The 19,782-nt window shown below is 33.8% G+C and overlaps 1 protein-coding gene across 7 annotated transcripts in view; it reads right to left on the reverse strand.

Annotated features, from left to right (window-relative positions):
• DOCK3 (dedicator of cytokinesis 3) overlaps nucleotides 1-19,782 on the reverse strand; it is a 177,279-nt gene that overhangs the window by 110,674 nt on the left and 46,823 nt on the right. For all 7 annotated transcript variants that reach the window (XM_087924051.1, XM_087924049.1, XM_087924050.1 and 4 more), the window contains exons 11-16: nucleotides 19,064-19,124; nucleotides 15,785-15,932; nucleotides 13,139-13,227; nucleotides 10,693-10,818; nucleotides 6,156-6,280; nucleotides 4,357-4,519 (exon numbers count right to left, since the gene is read on the reverse strand). In XM_087924051.1, coding sequence (XP_087780177.1) covers nucleotides 4,357-4,519; nucleotides 6,156-6,280; nucleotides 10,693-10,818; nucleotides 13,139-13,227; nucleotides 15,785-15,932; nucleotides 19,064-19,124 — 712 coding nt within the window. The remainder of the gene's footprint in view (nucleotides 1-4,356; nucleotides 4,520-6,155; nucleotides 6,281-10,692; nucleotides 10,819-13,138; nucleotides 13,228-15,784; nucleotides 15,933-19,063; nucleotides 19,125-19,782) is intronic.

Here is a 19,782-nt window from a genome sequence, read left to right on the forward strand (position 1 = left end):
AGGCCACCTCTACTTCTATTATCTTGTAGCATTTTTATATTAATATGTGCTTTCTTTCCTAACCAAATAAATGTAAGCACCATTCTATTCAAGTCTTCAAAGAATTTTCAGTCCAGTTTTATAGGAATTGTCTGAAAAAAGTATAAGAATTTTGGTAGTATATTCATTTTTATTGTGGCAATTCTGCCCATCAACGATATTTGCAACTTTTTCCAGCTCTCTAAATCTTTCTTACATTGTGACATCAATTTCTTGTAATTGTCTTCCTTTATAGTCAAACATCGACCTGTAAGCCATATCCCTAAATATTTTAATCTTTTTCTCCACTTGAAGTCCCAATTCTCTTTCTAATCCCCTTTTTTGTTTTTCTGTTAAATTTTTTACTACCATTTTTGTTTTTTCTTTATTAATTTTTAGTCCTGCCACTAATCCATATTGTTCAATTTCCCTTAGCAAATTTGTCCCTGTTTCCATCAGTTCCTCAATAAAAAACACTAAATCGTCTGCGAATGCTGTATTCTTGATTTTTAATATTTAATCCTGTTATTTCCTCATTTTGCCTTATTTTGGTTAGAAGCACTTCTATTGTTAATATAAAAAGTAGAGGTGACATAGGACATCCTTGTCGTACTCCTTTTTTAATTTCAAATGTTTCAGTACAATCTGTTTACCATCACTCTAGCTTTTTGCTTGCCATATATATTGTCCTAATCATATTTTCAAATTTAGTTCCAAATCTTAAATTTTTAATTTGTTGGATCAAGAACTGCCAATTAAGGTTATCAAATGCCTTTTGTGCATCCAGAAAGATTAGTGCTACCTGTTTCCCATAATATTCTAAAATGTCCTAAACTATTCTTATATTGTTTCTAATTTGTCTCGTTGGCAAAAGAAATGTTCTGGTCTGAGTGTATTATTTTATTTAGCACTAACTTCAATCTTTCTGCCATTATAGTGGTAAAGATTTTAAAGTCAGCGTTTAACAGCAAGATTGGCCTATAATTTTTGATATTCCAAAAGAGAGTATAAATCATAAGCATAAGAGAAATGTAAGCTTTGGACCATGAATCCAGTATTTTCGATGATTCCAATACATCATTGTACACTCCCAACAATACATCTCCAAAGCATTCATACAAACATTTGTATACCTCTGCCGGAATTCCATCTGGCCCCGGAGTCTTGTTACTCTTTAAAACAAAAGACTGCTCTTTCTAATTCCGTGGGTGTTATCTCTCTATTTAATATTTCCCTTTGGTCTTCTCTTAATTCTGCCAAGCCATATCTTTGTAAGTATTCTTATATGTTATTCACATTTATATTTTCTTCCTCATATAATTTTTCAAAATAGTTTTGAATTAATTTCTTTTTCTCTGTCATTTTATATTGTATCTCTCCATCCTCATCTTCCAGTTCCTGGATCATCTTTTTTTCTCTTTCTCTTTTTAATTTATGGGCTAGCCACCTTCCCGATTTATTAACATGTTCAAAGTAATTTTGTTTTGCCGCTTTTAGGTCTCTCACCCTCTCCTCTTGATTTACCATATTTAATTTATGTTTAACTTAAAACCATATCATTTTTCACTCCTTCATTTTGAGGTTCTCTTTGTAGCTTATACTTTAATTCTCTAATCTCTGTTGTTAATTTTTCCTGCCTTTGTCTCCTTTCATTTAAAATTTGAGAATTTAACATCCACCTTCTTACTTTTTTTTCATATCTCTTCCAAATTATTATTAATGGATTGTGGTCGGCCCATGTGTTTGTCATAATCTCTATCTTATCTACCTCATTTCCTAATTTTCTGTTCATCCAGGCCATATCCAGACGGGACCACGATTTATGGGGATTTGAATAAAAAGTGTATTCCCGTTTTTTAGGATTTATCTTCCTCCATTGATCCACCAAATTTAATTCTCGCGTCATTTCAAAAAAGGTGGTTGGTAATGTTTTCCTTTTCTTTGTAGCCAGATTCCCTGTATAGTCTTTCCTTGGGTCTACCACAGCATTATAGTCACATATAACACATTTATTATCATATTCTATCCCTACAATATTTTCATGTGATGTCTTGTAAAATTCTTTTTGGTTTTCATTTGGGGCATATATTACTACCAATATCATTAATTTTTGTCCAATCCGTAATTTAATTATCAAGATCCTTCCATTCTCATCTGAATATTTTAACTTTGTTTCTAGACTTGCCTTTATATATACTGCTATCCTTCTTTCTTTGTTTTTTGCTAAGGAGGTATATAACTTCCCTAGCCTGGGGAATTCTAAACAGTCCCTATGTTGATCTTTTATATCAGTGGTCCCCAACCTTTTTTGTACCAGAGACCAGTTTCACGCAGAAACACTTTTTCAAGGACCGGTTAGGGTTATTTATTTATTTATTTTTTATTTATTTATATTTTTTATTTTATTTACTATTACACTATCAACTCACCAAAATTAACCAATGTTGGAGGATTACTAAAAATGTGTATAAATGCAAGACTAGACTCCAATAAAGTCATCATGATTCAGTTGATCATGATCAAACAAAAATATATGTTTGGCAACATATATTTTTTCTCCAAAAGCATTTTGTAAGGTAGTAATCTGCAATTCAGATTTTACATTTAGGATGGGTTTGATCTCCCACATGGTCTTCAGCTTTCCACAATCTCAACAATTGTAAGGTGTGTGGGGAATTCAGAGAGCCCAAGTCCACACATTTTAAAGATTTGTCATATATATATAGTAGGGATTGCACTAAACATGTAAGTGCAAAGAAACCCTTTGCCTATCCAGTGTTTTCAACTACAGCAATTTTAAGATTATGTGGACTTCAACTCCCAAAATTACCCAGACAGCATTCCGGACTTCTTAAAATTGAGAAACACTGCTCTTCACTTTAAAAATGTTAAACAGATAGCTACACTTTCCCACTCATCCCCACACATTACCCTTCTTCGAAAATATCTACAGCCCAAATATTTTGTCTTCACCCATTCTAGTGGGATCCAAGCGTGCTGAGAGGCAGAGATTCGGCCAAGGCCATCAGACGGAGAGACGGCCGCCGCCCAGGGGGCACCTGCTGCTTTCCCTTGCCAGGGCCGGGCGGTAGCGTGTTGCCCTGCGCCGCATGACCCCCGCCTGGCAGCGCGCTTCTCGGCATGAGGCAGCCGGGTTGCCCAAGGAGCCCAGCTGGCCAGGCGAGGGGAAGGAAGAGAGGACCCTGCTAGGCTGGGGTGGAAAACCCACTTGGCAAGGGGCCGGAGAAGCCTGCGGGCAGAGGACCAAGCACGCTGGGAGGCAGAGATTCGGCCGAGGCCGTCAGACAGAGAGACAGCTGGTCTGTGGCTGCCCAGCTCCCTTTTCCTGCTGCTCACCTGAGTAGCCTGTAGCCGCGTGTCGGTGAGATATGTCGGAACAAGATGGCACCGAAGCAAAGTAGGCGGCCTGGTCCCAAATGATCCACAGACCGGTACCGGTCTGCGGACTGGTGGTTGGGGACCCCTGTTTTATATGAACCTCCTATAGGTAAACGATATCTAATTTTTCTTTGAGTAGTCTTTTTAATACTCTTTTGAGTAGCCTTTTTAATACTCTTTTGAGTAGCCTTTTCAATACTACTTTTAAAGCTCATCTTTTTAATTACTTTGAAGTTCTACTTTTCTTACTGTTTTTTTTAAGATTGAAGAATCTGCAGAATCATAGGCCTACCAGTCACTGTGTGGAACTCTCTTCAATACATTTTGAAAAGAAAGAACATCACTTCTGTCCAGCTTTGTGAAATCTTTATTTTTTAATAATTTCTGATAATATATTGCAAATACTGTAAAAATTAAAATACTGCATATAAAAATTTAAAAATAAATTGTGGAATATCCTTTTAAATTGAATTGTAGGAGATTTACTTGAGATACTTCATTAAAATTACAAATGGACCTTGAAAGATGATAAGAACTTCCAGAGAAGAGGAAAAGATATTAAAACAGAAGTTGGGCAGGGAGAAGACCTCTTGGATGTAATGAAGTGGGGATAAGACCCAGGGCTCCTTGGCATGGTGGGAAAGGAAGAGAGGCCAGGCATTCCAGCACATGGAAGGTTTACATACATTGGTGGGCCCTATAGCTGGCTGAGGCCTCCCAAAGAGTCCCCCATTCCCTGAGGTATCAGGGTTGGGTCGTTAAGTGAAGCAGCAGTCACTTGGGAATCTTGCTTAACAACAACTTTACTCAATGACCAAGACACTGTACCAAGTGTGGTGATAAGTCGAAGTGTATTTTTGTAGGTTTTGGTTATTTGTCTTATCTACTTAATATAATCCTTAATAAAAATATGTAAAAATATTAACAAGTTATACTCACTGGAACAGTGTCTGAATTCAAAACGGAGGTGAGACCCACGGAATCTATCAATGGGAATTGGGAGTTTGATGACTTCTCCCCAGCGAGGGCTATTATTATGATAGAGAACAAACGAATGATACATACTTCTATTTGATTCTCCCGAGCCTAAGCTAATGCAGTCCTAGAAAAAAAGGTACAAGGTAAGAATACTGAAATATTACACTAAACATGATAAAAGATACTAACAACCTCATGTTAACAATGCAAGGATTCTATATATTTTAATTAGTCTATGTTGTGCATGTAGCTCCTATGTCAGACTGTAAATTCACATTCCATAGGAGGGAGGAAGGGAGGGGGGGGCAGAGAAAGGGAGGGGGACAGAGAGAGGGAGACTCTGTCACATGCTCCAGTTCCTTCCTCTGCTGGACAAAGAACACATTCGGTCTTCTGTCTCCAATACAGTCTCTGTGGAAAGCCTGGCATCCCCACAGAGATAGAGTAATTCAGGAATCTTAAGTAAAGGGTAATTTTGCTTTATGTCAGGTGCAAAAGACCAAGTCCACAAATGGAAGTTCAATTAAACTGATTTACTGCTAAAGAAATTTCCCAAAGGTGCTTTTTAAAAGGCACCTAGACTGTTTTATTTTATTACCTTGAAAATGTTTTGCTTCTCATCCAAGAAACTTCGTCAATTCTGACAGAACTTCAGTCAGAACTGAAGAAGTTTCTTGGATGAGAAGCAGAATGTTTTCCAGTAAATACACTAAGAAAGTACCGTTGTATTTTCAAAGCACCTTTGGGACAACCATGAACTGGATGAGTGAAAATCTCTATAGATATTTATGCACAGAAATCTTTTCAAATAATAGTTGATACCTGGTTAGAATTATGTAAGGATTGGAGTTAGGGCTAACAACAATCAAATGGGTTGGACTTTGTGGGTATGTAACAATTCTAAACTGATCCTCTTTGCACTCTGATGCCAGATTCTGCCATTCCTTCTCCTAAACTTTAGAAAGTTTAGGATGCTGCCATGACAACGTGAGTTTGACACCCCTGTTGTAATAAAACCCTATGAGCATAATCTAAAATGGGTAAAATGGGTGAATACAAAAATTTTAAAATAAAACATTGTCTCAAACCTTCATGGGTGAAAAGATTCTAGTATAATTAGGTAGAAGGCCATTAAAGTGAAGACAAGATTAATTTTCTTAAAAGGAACTGACAATTGATTAAGTATACTGTACTGTAATGTGGATAGAGTGAGGTCTTCAATATTATAATATTTCAGTGATTTCAGCTTTTGGATATAAGAAAAGAGAAGATATAGTTTTGATAATATGCTATGCAATGCAATACCATTTGAAATGTGTGGATTCTTTTGGGAGGGTTAATTAGAGTTCAACGTGCAAATAGTATTGTTTAGTGATTGAAATCCTCATTGAAATTTGACCACAGTGTAAAGTGGGAAAAAAACCATGTTACGGTTCCATGAACATTTTGGTGAAAAGATGGAAAAGTGATAGAATAATACATGAAATGGACCATCTAAAAACACAGTTGGTGCTAGAATATTCTTGGATAGAAAATAGTGCAGATTAAATCATGTGAAAGAATCTTGAATATCAACCAGTGCAATAAGCAATTTTTCTTGCTGAAAAATAAATGTTTCTATTTTTTGCTTTAGTTCATCAGTAATTTAAAATGAAGATTTTATTAAGAATTTCAACCCTTCCACATATAAAAGATTTTGAATTTTAAAGAATTTAAACCCAACGACAGAAATACATTGAATAAAGTATATAAATATTTACCTTTAGAATCTCTCCATCTGCATAGAGAACATACATAGTTACTTCTATGTTTTTTTGAACACTTTTTCCACCTCTCTCAAAGTCTCCTTTCTCTAAAGTCAGGTACAAATCATTCCGTATATCACCTACATACAAGGAGAAAAAGTGTTTTCAGAAAAGAGCACTTTTGGACAAACCAATATTTTGTTCTGATGAGATTTCAACTCATTCCAATTGTAAAATGAATAGTTAATAAAAATGAACATTTAATATCAGTATTATATTTGATGGCTGTTAGTAATGCTTTATGGAATCTGAAAACAGGATACCAGTTATGAGACAAAGGAGGAGAGGACAGGAGGTAAGTTTTTCAAATTCCTTTTAAATTATCTAGTTAACAAATAAATGGTCAAATCATTCAGGATAGTTCTATTTCCATATTGATAGCTAATTTACAAAGAGTTGTAGATAATACAACAGTTCTAAACAATAAAGTCAGTACTGTAATTTTTATTGCATACATTGTCCGTCTGTAGGACAGGTCTACCCAGCAATTTTTTTCAAGCAACTAAAGTGGTGCTTAAAAGTTTCTGAATCCTTTTGAATTTTCAATATTTCTGCATAAATATAACTCATAGATTATTTATTCACAATATCACAAGTTCTCTAGATAACAAGAACTCAATTAAACAAATATATCAAAAACATTATACTTGAGGAAAATGATTCAAAATTGTGTATTTGTATGTGGCAGAAGTATATGAAATCTAGGATTACCAGTCCTTTTGAAGGAGAAATTTCAATCAAAGGCCTTTCTTACATTGGCAAATACTGTACCACTATTTATGCAACCATCATCAGGAAAACACTGAACCAACTAATGAGACGCCATGAGAAGGTTTCAAGAAGAAAGCCTCTATCCTCCAAAAAGGACATTGCTGCTGTTACATATGCTCCAGTAGCTCCAGTGGGTTATGGTCACTCACACTCCCATAGCTTTGATCAACAGCCATACTCAACCAAATACTTTATATTTATATTTCTTATGGTCACCCATTCCAAAAGATCCTGGGCAGATTACAAGACCAAAATATACACCGAAAACATTAGAAACATAATAAACTACAAGATTAAAAACACCCAAAACACTTTTTAAAAAAAAATTGCAACAGCAATCTCACTTAATTAGGACTGTATTCTAGAAAATATAATTGTGTTATCCTTTTCAATAACATAATCAATAAGCCTTAGTACCTGTATCCATAAGTCAAGTAAAATATAAATGTAGAACTGGATGGCTGAATCTGGAAGAATCTCCTTACTTTGAAGAAAATTTATGTATACTACAATTTCAGTACAAATTGCTATCTATAAAAGGTTTAGACCTGATGTAGTACAGTACATAGAAAAAGGATGTGACGAACACAAACATCAGAAAATAAAAACAATAGTGACATCAATAGGAAACCTAAAACTTGGTTTATAAATATAAAGTGAGATAATAAGAGAGATAGGCTTTGCCCTATTGCCACTCACTGCTCCCAGGATAAAATATATTTTTCATAGTCATAGATAGTATTGAAATGCAATTTCTTCTTGTCTATCTTTGTCCTTTTGCTGCTGGGTATTCCAAGGATATCTCATAACTAAACTGAGCTAGAAATAAAATAATCTATATAGTTTTTCAAGTATTCTTGCCCTTATTTCATAACTTAATTTTCCCCTTTCTTTTCAGAGTAATTTAGGATGCACAGAAGGGGTAGATAATTTTATTCACTAGTATTAGTTTGGCTGGCAAAAACAAAGATGAACACATTACAGTGTTCATCTACAGAATGCCAATCTGGAATTGTGGTATACTCTTGTAACTTTTCCATTCCAGAAGTAATCTCCATAGGAAAGCAAAATACTCTGAAGTGGGAGAAACTACGAATGTCTGAACACAGCTCAGAGAGTAAGTTTAGTCAGAATATCTAAAACGCTGGGTAATGAGAAATGTTTTCTGGCATACACCATCAGCATACCTAGCTTATATTATATTTATGAATTTCAAACATTTAGTGAAAATTATGGGGTAAATTCTGGCGTAAAATGTGAAAAACGGCAAGTAATAAATGGTCAGAACACAATGAAGCAACAGCTTACACCCAACTATCTTCATCTCTGTGCCATTAAGGGGAGAGAAAGAAGGGAAGATAAACAGGGTGCCAATTTAGACAAGAAAGAAAAAATCAAGTTTTATTGACAGTTAAATGTTAAAACACATTTTATGAATAATTAAAAATGAAATACATACAATAATTGAGAAAAAGAGAAAAGAGAGGCATAGACTTGTTTGCAAATAAATAGATTAGAAATATATATCCATGCATGAAATAAAAATCAAGAACCAAAGAGATATCTTGGATAAATTAAGTACTAGACTCATTCATAATTTCTAAAAATAGCAATGCTTGGAACATCACCTGCTGAGTGTTTAGAAACTAAGTACTGCTTAAGGTTGAATACTGCTTGGATAGGAAACTGTCAGGTAATTCCAGAACTATATATTAAGTCAGAAGTAAAAAACAACAACAACATTCTGAAACAAAGCAATGTGAAATTCCTTCTGTATTGTTTCTCCCCAAAATCTATACAGATTAATGCATCAAAAGTGAAGCACAATTTCAAGGAGACTTCACAAATTTTACTTTCATGATAAAACATCAAGGGTGCCCAGGCCATGTATGAGCTGGTGGGTGCTGCAATGCAGCAGAATCTCAGGGTAGCCAGGAAAACGGGACACAGAGTACATGTGAGCACAGGGAGGCTCAGGGAAGGAGGGTACTGATGGATGTGTGTCTGTGTGCCAGTGCAGGGAGGCCGGGGAGCGAGGGCACTGCGGGGTGGATAAGTCTGTGCAAGTGCAAAGATGTCTAGGGAACAATGGTGGGCCCAAGCCAACAAAGGGAGAAGGAAGATACATGTGAGGAAAGGAAGGCGGGAAATAAAAAACTTACTCGAGCAACTTCTGACTTTCCCTGCCGGCTTCCCCATTGACTTTGCTTGAGGAAAGCCGGCAGAGAAGGCTGGCAATAATAATCACATGACCAAGGGATGCTGCTACTGGTATAAGTGTGAGCTGGTTGCCAAACCCCAAAGTTTGTTTATATGACCAGGGAGGCACTGCAATAGCCAGAAGTTCAAGAAGCGGTTGAACCCTTTCACAGTGTCATAACTTCAAATAGTTGCTGAATGAATTGTCATAATCAAGTATATAAGAAACAATTTGTTATCTTTTATTTAAAAATCCAGGGAAGATAACAGGGAAGGTAAATAGGTCTGGGTTTCAATTCAACGTTTAACTAAACTAGCTATTTTCATTCAATACAAAGTTGCCAATATTTCATAGTGCATCAAACACACATAATTACCATCAGTTATATCATTCTTTTATTGTTCTAAAAATTGGAAAATGATTAATTTTGAAACAATGGACGTAAAATTTCATGAAGTACCCTATTAAAGCAGAAAACTTCTTTTTCAAAAACCAGAATGGTCCATCTACTGCATTTTGTAAATGTATCAATCTTAGAACACAAAAGTGCAAAATATTGCTTCATACTGAAATCAGCTGCCTTATATTGTTCTTTAATATAAAATTATTGTGGTACAAAGCAACAATATAATGAAATGCTACATATAAACAAATTCAATTCAATTTTATCTATCACTGCCTTTTGTATTAATTAAAAATCCTCCTTGTACTAAAATTCTATAGTGACAGAGAACTAAAAAAGCACTTAGAAGTACCTAACAAGTACATTTTTAAATTTCTTATAATTTCTAATTGTAATATTTTTGATACTTTAATTGCTTTCTTGAAGTGCTAAAAGAAGATGAAAAGTCAAATGTTTCAATAAGAAGGAACCAAAACAATGGAAATGTTGTTTGCTGAAAAGCTGATACATGATCAAAATGCTTTTGAAACCATTTTCATTCTGAAAGCAGTATTTCATAAAGCATTAAGAATTGCTACTTCAATGTTAAAATACTGTAGGGCTCACAACAGGGATTTCATGCGTAACATAATCCTTACTAATACAAGGTTCCTTACTAATGCATACCTATGGCTTAAAACAAAGGCAGGTATGTGGAGAACTAGTTAGAAGACCCATACATTGTATATATGCATTTATTCCTAATTTAAGACTGACTTCTAAAACATGCTTATATCATCTAAAATAATATTTAGAAAGAAAAAAGTGCTGCATTAAAACAATCTATAAAAAATTCATTCCCAGATTTAAAACCTAAGCAGAATAGCAAGCATTATCAAATTACAATTAAAGTTATAACTCTATGTAAGGTATAAGGAGGTGTTTCATGGGGAAAAAAACCTATATAGGACATTCATGTATAACCTTTAGTTCTGTCAAGTTATTTTTAGTAAAATATTACTATTTACAATTAAATCACTCAGCTATATCTTTTATTTAATATTTATTTTATAGTATTATTTACATTGATAAAGACCAGCATTCAGTAAGTGCTGTAAGTGGAACTTTCATTCACTTACCAGGCATGATCACATCTGGGAATCCTATTTTTCTTGTAATAGACACCCCTCTGTTAAAGATAATAGGATATTCTCTTCGAATTTGTTCCATTTCTCCACGGACAAGTTGAAGAGAAATTATAAGTCCTAAAAAAATGGAGCAAAATTAGATTCTTGCAATTCAATTTACTATGAAACAAATAAAAAAATACAATGGAGTATAATGATGTTAAAGACAACATAATACTACAACAGAATAGGAATTATTATATTTTTAACATCTGAGCAGCAAAAAATAATATAGGAGATTGTCTTCCTCAACACAGTGGAAACAGCAGCACAAAACAATTCTAGATGAATGTTTGTTCAGAGGAGAGGGGCAACTCCTGTAAATGGTAATGCCAATTGACAGGACACAAAGAGATTATCCTACACCATTTTATCAAGTGGAAAGACCTTTCTTCATTCTTATCAGAAGCACCTTCAAATTATAGACATAACATTCAATATTGAGCAAGAAAATAGATCATAGAAATATAGTATGTGTAAAAAGTATATAAAATAAATAGGATTAAAACCAAATGACTTATGCCCAGTATTGGTCACTTCCCATTAGTGGGAAAATGTTAGTTGGACAAAATGGTGTACAAATATCCAGGTTGTAAACCAAGAAAGGTTTAAGTAAAAGCTAGCACCCTGAATTGTACTCAGAAGCCAAGTGGTAACCAATACAGCTCTCAAAAGAACAGTATTATATTGGTGGTAATAATAATTATATAATGATATATATTAATATATATTAATGACACATTAATATATATTAACATTAATACATATTAATGATATGTATTTATAACTGATAAAACTATACAAAGATTATAAATAAAGAAGTATCAATTAAATTAGAATATACAATAGTGTAAAGTAGATAAAAACCCAAGCAGTTCTAATTATAAAAGAAATAATGGCATAGCAAAAGGAAAGTTATTTTAAAATGAAAATAATAAACCTGACCTATAAAAACTAAATATATGACTAATTAAATTGAATAAAATTAAGCCATATTCAATCTAAAAGTCAAACAGGCCTATCCTGAGGCAATCCACATGTTACAACTGACTAGTCAGAATCACAAAATCCTCTATTCCTCATAACTAAAAAGTTTAGGCCTAGATTTAAAGCCTAAAATTTTTTATGTCATCCAAAGAGTGTGAGGGTATGAACTATAAAACTCTGGGACTAAATCAATTCCAAAGTTGCTCTTAGAATAACAGGAACAGCAAAAGTGCTAAGGAGGCTGATTGAGTAGATTTTAAGTGTACATAACAATATAGATGAAGGAAGTTATACAGTGTCACAGCGCCCAAAAGCTCCCCCCACCAAAAAAATAAATAAATAAATTGTGGCACCTGGCTCTAATTGGTAACCAGTGCAGGGCTTTGAAGTGTATTAAAACATTTAAAACAACCTGAGCTTCAGTAATTTAAATCTGGACCAATGGAGGAGAGGGAGACATGTCAGTGAGATGTTTTAATAATCTAGATATGAAGTAACCAAAGCACATAAAGCAACATTGATTTATCAGGTGTCAAAACAGAATACATCAAATTTTATGCAGATGAAAATGACAAGCCCAGTTGTTTTCAATAACTACCAACCAACCCAACATGTTGGAGAAAAGTTATTGACAAATTGGTCATTCTGCTGCTGTTGGAAACCCTGGAAGCAGATTATCTGAAAGTTTTTCAGATTTCAGTGAAGGATTTAGTAGAGACAGGCTTAGTCCAGGTCCTTGGGAAGTACTTGATAAGTGAATAAAAATGCCAAGCCCAACCTAAACATATGGCTGACTGTGCAGCAACCATAAAAAAACGTTAAATTTTATGCTGGCTGACTCTCAATGACTGGGTGGCTCACTACAATCAAATAAAAAATTACAATAAAATAAAAGATGTCAAGTATGACTGGAATGGAAAGAAACAAATTTGTCCAGTCCAAACTTCATTGCAATACCTTGGCCGTATATAGTGTTGAGCAGTGATTCTATTTCCAATGGCATTTTTCCATATAGTCCATGTATGCTCTCCATATTCCCCTCCTTGTCAGAAAAATATGCAAATATGTTTGGAAAAGGAAGAAGGAACCTGGTAAGCAGGTACAGTACATTGCTTCCTCATTGATCATGCAACATCAACTTGAAGCCAGAAATATAAATCTCAGGTAAGAGGACTATTTCATGTCTGCTAACAATTTGCAATGCTGAAGGTGTTACTGGATTATTTTTCTTAAAAGCTTCTTTGTTTTTCAAAATCTCCAGCCTCTACACCCACATTTTTATAACAAGAAAAATAATTCCTTGAAGACTGTTCATGACCATAGCCTCTAAAATATGAACTATGTGGCAAATATAATGTTTTCATTACCAAAGAAAATATGTATCTTCAAAAGAGCTAAAATAAAATGTTACCATAATTTGAACTGGGTGCTGTATATTTGGTGCTCGACTTGCGAATTATATTTTCATGGATCTGATGCCATTCATTCTCATTGTTGCACCTGAAAAGTAGAGTCAATGTTATTTGCCACTGCCAATGAAATTAAATATGCACATAATTACATAGAGAGGAAAATGAACTATTTACAACTGTAATGTGCAGCATTATAGAACAGAATCTTTTATAATTCAAATTGTGAATAACTAAGATGATGCATTTTCTTCCTATTTGAAAACTTAAAGGATGGTATCAGAGCTTAACATTCACGGATCATTATAAAGTGAGTGTGTGTGTGTGTTATTTATATATGTTATCTTATTGCAGCATGTTTGAGTCTATAGAATCAAAAATTGGAGTTCTTAACCTTCCTGTCAATCAAATCTTTATGGGAATGGCATTCCAGAGGGCGGTTGCTAAGACAGAAAAGGCTCTCTTTTGCGGTGCCACCAGATGGTATTCCTTTGTAAATGAAACCTGAAACATGTCTCTTCTGCCAGACCTAATGGCAGACTCGCATCTCACTTAAGAGATAAAGCTGAAATATCCACCTCAGCCTCTTCTGCCATGGTTTAAAAATTTATTTTTTCTTTCCCAGAACATGACAACTTCTTTACACTAACTCTATCTCCTGCCTTGTGTGTGGTAGCACTTATTACAATCATCTACCTTTTAGGAAGTGCTTCATATGGCATTCTCTGAAGCCATGGTATGTAAGGGAAACAGGGTAAAAATAAAACTATAGTTCGATCTTCTGGGACTGAGGTCTATGACTAGAAAAATCAGCCTTTTCTTTCCTCTCCTCTTTTTCAGAGATATACTAATCTTACAAAAGACAAATACAAGCAATCCACACTTAAGAAACACAAATGGCACTGGCAACTCCGTCACTAAACAATATCATACAAGACAACATGTGAGCAGGACAGACTTACAGCCTCACTTTCACTATAGCTGTTCAATAAATGAGGATATCACATGACCAGGAATTTTACTGCCAGTTTCTCCATTGACTCAAGCCAATTTTGAAGTAAACAAATGGCAATCACATTCACAAAATGTTGTTACATTCACAGATACTTACTGGTTGCAAACACCCAAATCTTGATCATTTAACCATGGGGGTGATGCAACAGACATAAGTACAAGAATTGGACATAAAATTATTTTTTCAGCACAGTTGTGACTTTTAATGGTTACTAAATAGGGCAATTGTTATAAAAGGAGTATAGTAAAATCATGCTTTTAAAGCAATGAAAATATTTTTGGTGTTTAAGCAATCCCAAATAAATATTTAAAGGCAATGAAAATAAACATGTAGAGTTGTTCAAATTACAGATAGCGACTTGAAAGTACCTCTCATAAAACAACAAACAGAAACACAAGATTATGGTCAGAATACATGATGATATTGGACAGTTCCTGAATTATAGAAACCATTTCACTTGGAAAATAAAAATATTAAGCTTGTAAATTCCAGAGACAAAATATTTGTAAGTATATGCTGTCAAAGTAAGTAAAAATTATCCCTGGCAATATTTTTAATTAAATTTGTTAAATATTTTCTATTTTATTCTGAGTCTGCTTGTTTCTTGGTCTTTTTTCCAGTTTTTGTAGTTTTTCCTTTTATTAAAGATGGGGAGCTCTAATCCTTAATTTCTTGATTATTTCCCCTCTCTAGAGAACTGCCTGCACTTTCCATAAGAACAAAATGTCTTCTACCTGGAGTGATAAGGTTTTGAGAAAATCTGAATGGGAGAAAAGGAATGTATGTTAAAAAGCCTTTTTCCCTCATGAAGATGCTAAGTGTAATCTAATGCCAACAAATCCAGTATTAATTATGTATGTAAAGTAAAACCTCCTTGGAAATGACTTTGAAATGCAGAATTCAGCTCCCTGATGAAAACTTCAAAGCTTGCATAATCATTTGTGCTACTCTGATTCATCCCAGTAAAGGAAGTGGACCTATACAAATATGATTGCTTTTAATAAAAATTACAATATCTCATGTTGAACATGAAAGCACAGAAGCAAGTATTTCCCAGTGGTAACAGATATTCTGATCGTGATTTGAGCACAAGCAATACAGTGCAAAAATAATATACTTAGCAAAGTGAAAAAAAATTAAAACTAGACATTCATGAAGGTAGAGTGGGGAGTGACAAAATTGGGCCGCAATATGATTACACAAAATTCTTCCCCCATATATTTGCATATAATATCAGGACATAACTATAATAGCATGAGCTTTGCTTTATGACCTGCCCAATGGAGTTTCATACAGAATTATTTTAAAATATGTAAGGTAAGTATTTGTAATGGGATGTGGAATGACCTAGGGAAACAAAGTGGAATTATGCTGCCCAAGAAATGATCAGACAAAAGGGGGAACAGCCCACAGCTGAAAAATGAGCAGAGAAAGAAACTTAGAAAGGATCCACCTTAATTTATCAGGTGGTAAAAAGAGATGGTGAGAGAATTGTATTTGAAGACTTGGAAGAATCTATTAATGTAGCCTTACAATTAAGTAAAATTAGCTCATCTTGCTTCTCCAATTTATACAACTACTCATCACACTAACTTTAAATGTGTCACTAAATGCTTCAACCAAATAAACTTACGTGTAAACTTTGAGAACAAAATCCTTTTCTTCTTTCAGTTCAGAAATTGATGGAATTACATCCAAGATACTCAATACAGCACAGCCATATGGACGACGGTAATAGAGGTGAGATGGACCCTTTCTCGAGTCATTTAACAACATACGTCCTAAAACAAACAGAAGAAAAGCTCTTTTGAATCAGGCTAAGACCTCATAGTCCAGTATTTTATTTCTTCTTCCAGCATGTTCCCTGTAAGTTTTTGAGAGGCATGCTGACCACAACTCTTAAGCCTGATAGCCATCTCATGAATTTTATCCAGCCATTTTTAAATAATATCAGTGACCATCAATTTATTTTTTGTATTAAATTCCATAGGATAATTATGTTAAATATTTTAATTTTTTTTCTCAGTCAGTTTCCAATCAATTTTACTGGATTAATCTGGGTCCTGGTGTTTCAAGAGAAGGAGAATAGTGTCACAAACATTTTTTTCCAGGACATGCATGATTCGATCATATCTTCCTTAGGTGCTTTTCTTTCTATGCTAAGAGGTCCCAAAAGTTCTAGATAAAATATATTAGTGGAAGCAGATTAAAATTTGACAGTTCTATTTTTAATATCTTTCCTGACAATCTGAACATGACATTTGCCTTTTTCTTAGTTGCTGAACATTGAATAGTAACTTTATTGAGCTATCTGCTAAAACCCCAAGATCACCTTCCTTATTAGTTTGGATAAAATAGCCCAAAGTACATAAATCTATATGTAAATGTGATCAGTGACCCAATGCACACCACTTTAAACTTGCTTCAATTGAACTGTATTTGTCATTTCATTTACCATTTTTGTTGCACTTCAAAAAAAACTTTCTAGAGCTGGATCATAAATTTTAGATTTCATTACCCTAAATAGTTTGATATCATCTACTGCTTACCCTGTCAACTTACTGCTTATTCCAAGACAACTTGCCCATAAATCATAAAAGCACTCAGAGTAACTACACTTTCATTTTCTAAGAAAATTGACCATGTTTTTCTACACCTTGCAACTTTAGCCAATTAATAATTGATAAAGAGTGTATCTTCATATATCATGGTTATTAAGTTTATTTGAAAAATGATTGATGAGGCTAAAGGTTTTTTTTTGATAATAAAAGTATACAGCTGACAGAATCATTTTTGTCCACTTTAAAAAATTATAGAAGATTGCTATGGAAGAATTTATTTTTGCAGAATTCATGCTGATTTACTTTTTTCATTGTTTACTCAGTAATTTTTTCTTTGAATAGTATTTCTACAACTTTCCTAGGATTGATCTTGGCAAATCTATAATTTTCAATATCTCCCCTGGAATCCTTTTTAAAACTGGTATCACATTGGCTACTTTCCAGCTCTCTACTGCTGAACTCAATTTTAGGGATAAGTTAAATATTCTTGCAGGGAAATCAACAATTTTACATCTGATACCTCAAGTCATCAAGATCCAAAAAATTTTTTATATTTTACTTTTTCAAAATATTCCAGATTGTTCTATCAAATAGCTTCAATTTGCTCTGATTTCCTCCCTGAGAAACTCAATACAGGCTCAAGGATCTTTCTTTTACCTTCTACAATAAACAAAGTTGCAGAGAATTTATTCAATTTCTCTGCAATTTCCATATCCCTATGGGTTCTCCTTGTCTAATGAAGGCTTCTTTAAGTTGCAGAAAAATTCCCATCACTCCTGATCATGAGGCAATATTCTAGTGATAGAAAATAAGCAGTAACACAAAACTCTCCCATTTTAATTTATGCAAATTCAACATTAAAGTTATTTGAATTTTATAAAAATGGGTGTACTAATTACTGTACCATTTATGAATTAACATGATGCAATTACATCATTTTTTTCTATTATGAATGCCTGGCTGAAGCCACATAAACAGTTATCTTCCCTCTGCCGGCCTGCCTGCTTTTGCATTCATTCTCCTAGTTACCAATTATTTTCAATTAGATTTACACAAAACATATTTTTGAGTAGAAAGCTGCCACAGGATTCAAGCTGCTGAAAATTAAAATGCAATGCACAAAGATAATTCTCATGTGTTTTACTCAAGAGGAGATCCCGCTCTAAAGGAATTTGAGGCATACATACGCTTCACCCAAGCTGACCTTAAAACACTTGTAATCTTTTAAAATCATCCTCTCTCTTTTCACTGTATTTGGGACAAATAACCGAGCCCCCCACCCCCCAAAAAGAAGGCCAACATCTTTAACAGGGATAAGGGGAAAAGACAGCCACTAATCTGGTACAGCTAAGCAAATTAAAAATTTCTGTTGGATTTCAAGCTCTTTGTCAACCACAATGGTCCCTTTTAATTTTCTGGCTATCCTTTAGAAAATAAGGACAGCTTATTAGAAAATGTTTTTCAGACTCTGTGGGCAGGCAGAAAGTCAGATAGAATGTGGATATAAATTTTAAAAAAACCACAACTAGTTCTAGGTAAAGCCAGCCACCCATCTCTTATTCAAACTCCTTGCAGAGAGAAGGGGGACCAATGTAATCCAGTGGTTTTTGTGTGTGTGTGTGAGAGAGAGATCTTATGATCCCCATCAAATTCATGTGGATCCCTAGATTTTACAGAAATACAGTTAGAAAAACTAATGGCCTAACAATTTCCTTAGAACTTTTTTTTATTCAGGACCAAAATATTTAAATACTGAAATTAATGATACAATATTTGTATGAGATATTTGTTCCATTAGATACTGCTCAGTCTTCGGTTAAATATTTGCTCACAAATGTTTTGGGGAATATGATGGTTTTTTTAAGCTTTCAGCTCAACCTGAAAACCAGTAGGGCTGGTTAGTAATTACACTGAAGAGTCAGCTGCTTTAAATAAGGCCTGAACCTGAGCTCCACACTTTCCAAAACACCTTTTCCAAGTCTTTTTTCAAGGCACAGCAACCTTAAATAGCAGGGACTGAAAAAAATCAGGATAAGCCAAATATAATTCAGATAGCTGCTGCCAGAAACTATGTTATTATCCTTTCTAATAGATTGATTTATAAGCATAAAAATAACACATACAATATGTTGGAATAGATATACTACAATATCCTCCCATTCCATTAAAACATATAGCAAGTATGCTTATAATTCAGAAGTCTTTAGCAATTAGTAATAAAACATAAGTGATCTTTTGTTATTGTCTGCAGCAGATAGAGAAACTATCACAACTTATACAATGGAGCATATCATATTTTATTCCTGTTGTTTAAACAAACAATACAAATGCTTTAATAAGGCACACAGTACCTATTCGGATTACATGGGCAACTATGTACAAATCTTTCTTCATATCTTTGCTGCCAAGGTCCTTATAAAATAGGAAAGATGCAAAAGAAAAAATAAATTAGCAACATTTCTAAGCTATATTTATATTTCAGAAAAGCAGCCTCTATGTTTCTTACAAAGTCGCACAAAAAGATATGAAAGACGAAGGGAAAAGAAAACAAAAATGAAAACAAAAATGCAGAAATTTCCAAATGATAACTCATTGCTCTAAACTTAAACAATTTCTGGAAATTGAAGTTTTTCAATTTCTTTTTCAAAATAACATGGAAGTCTATACTTAACCATATATATTAGATCTAAACAGTTCAGTCTTAGTTTTCTATATGTAAAATGCATTTTTTCTAAAAATAGCAAAGAACATTATTAGTTTTAATATTTTATTTAAATTCATGTTTCTTCCAGAACATCTAAAAGTATAGTTCCTATACATACCTGCTTTCAACCTATATATTTTTATATCCTTTGAACTTATTTATTATTTATTTATGAACTTATTTGTTATTTATCAAAGTTATATGCCTACCCATCTCACTTTACAAAGCAACATTGCAAAGCAATGCTATTATTTTGACATATAGCTAAAAGACAGTATAAAAGCTAACAATTAAACTATAATGAAAGTATAAATCATAAAACTCACAATCACAAATATTTTAGAAAGGAAGTCTGGACTTCCAGGG

This window comes from Pseudonaja textilis, chromosome 2, assembly GCF_049901715.1.
Source record: "Pseudonaja textilis isolate UNSWEBS1 chromosome 2, rPseTex1.2, whole genome shotgun sequence".
NCBI lineage: Eukaryota > Metazoa > Chordata > Lepidosauria > Squamata > Elapidae > Pseudonaja > Pseudonaja textilis.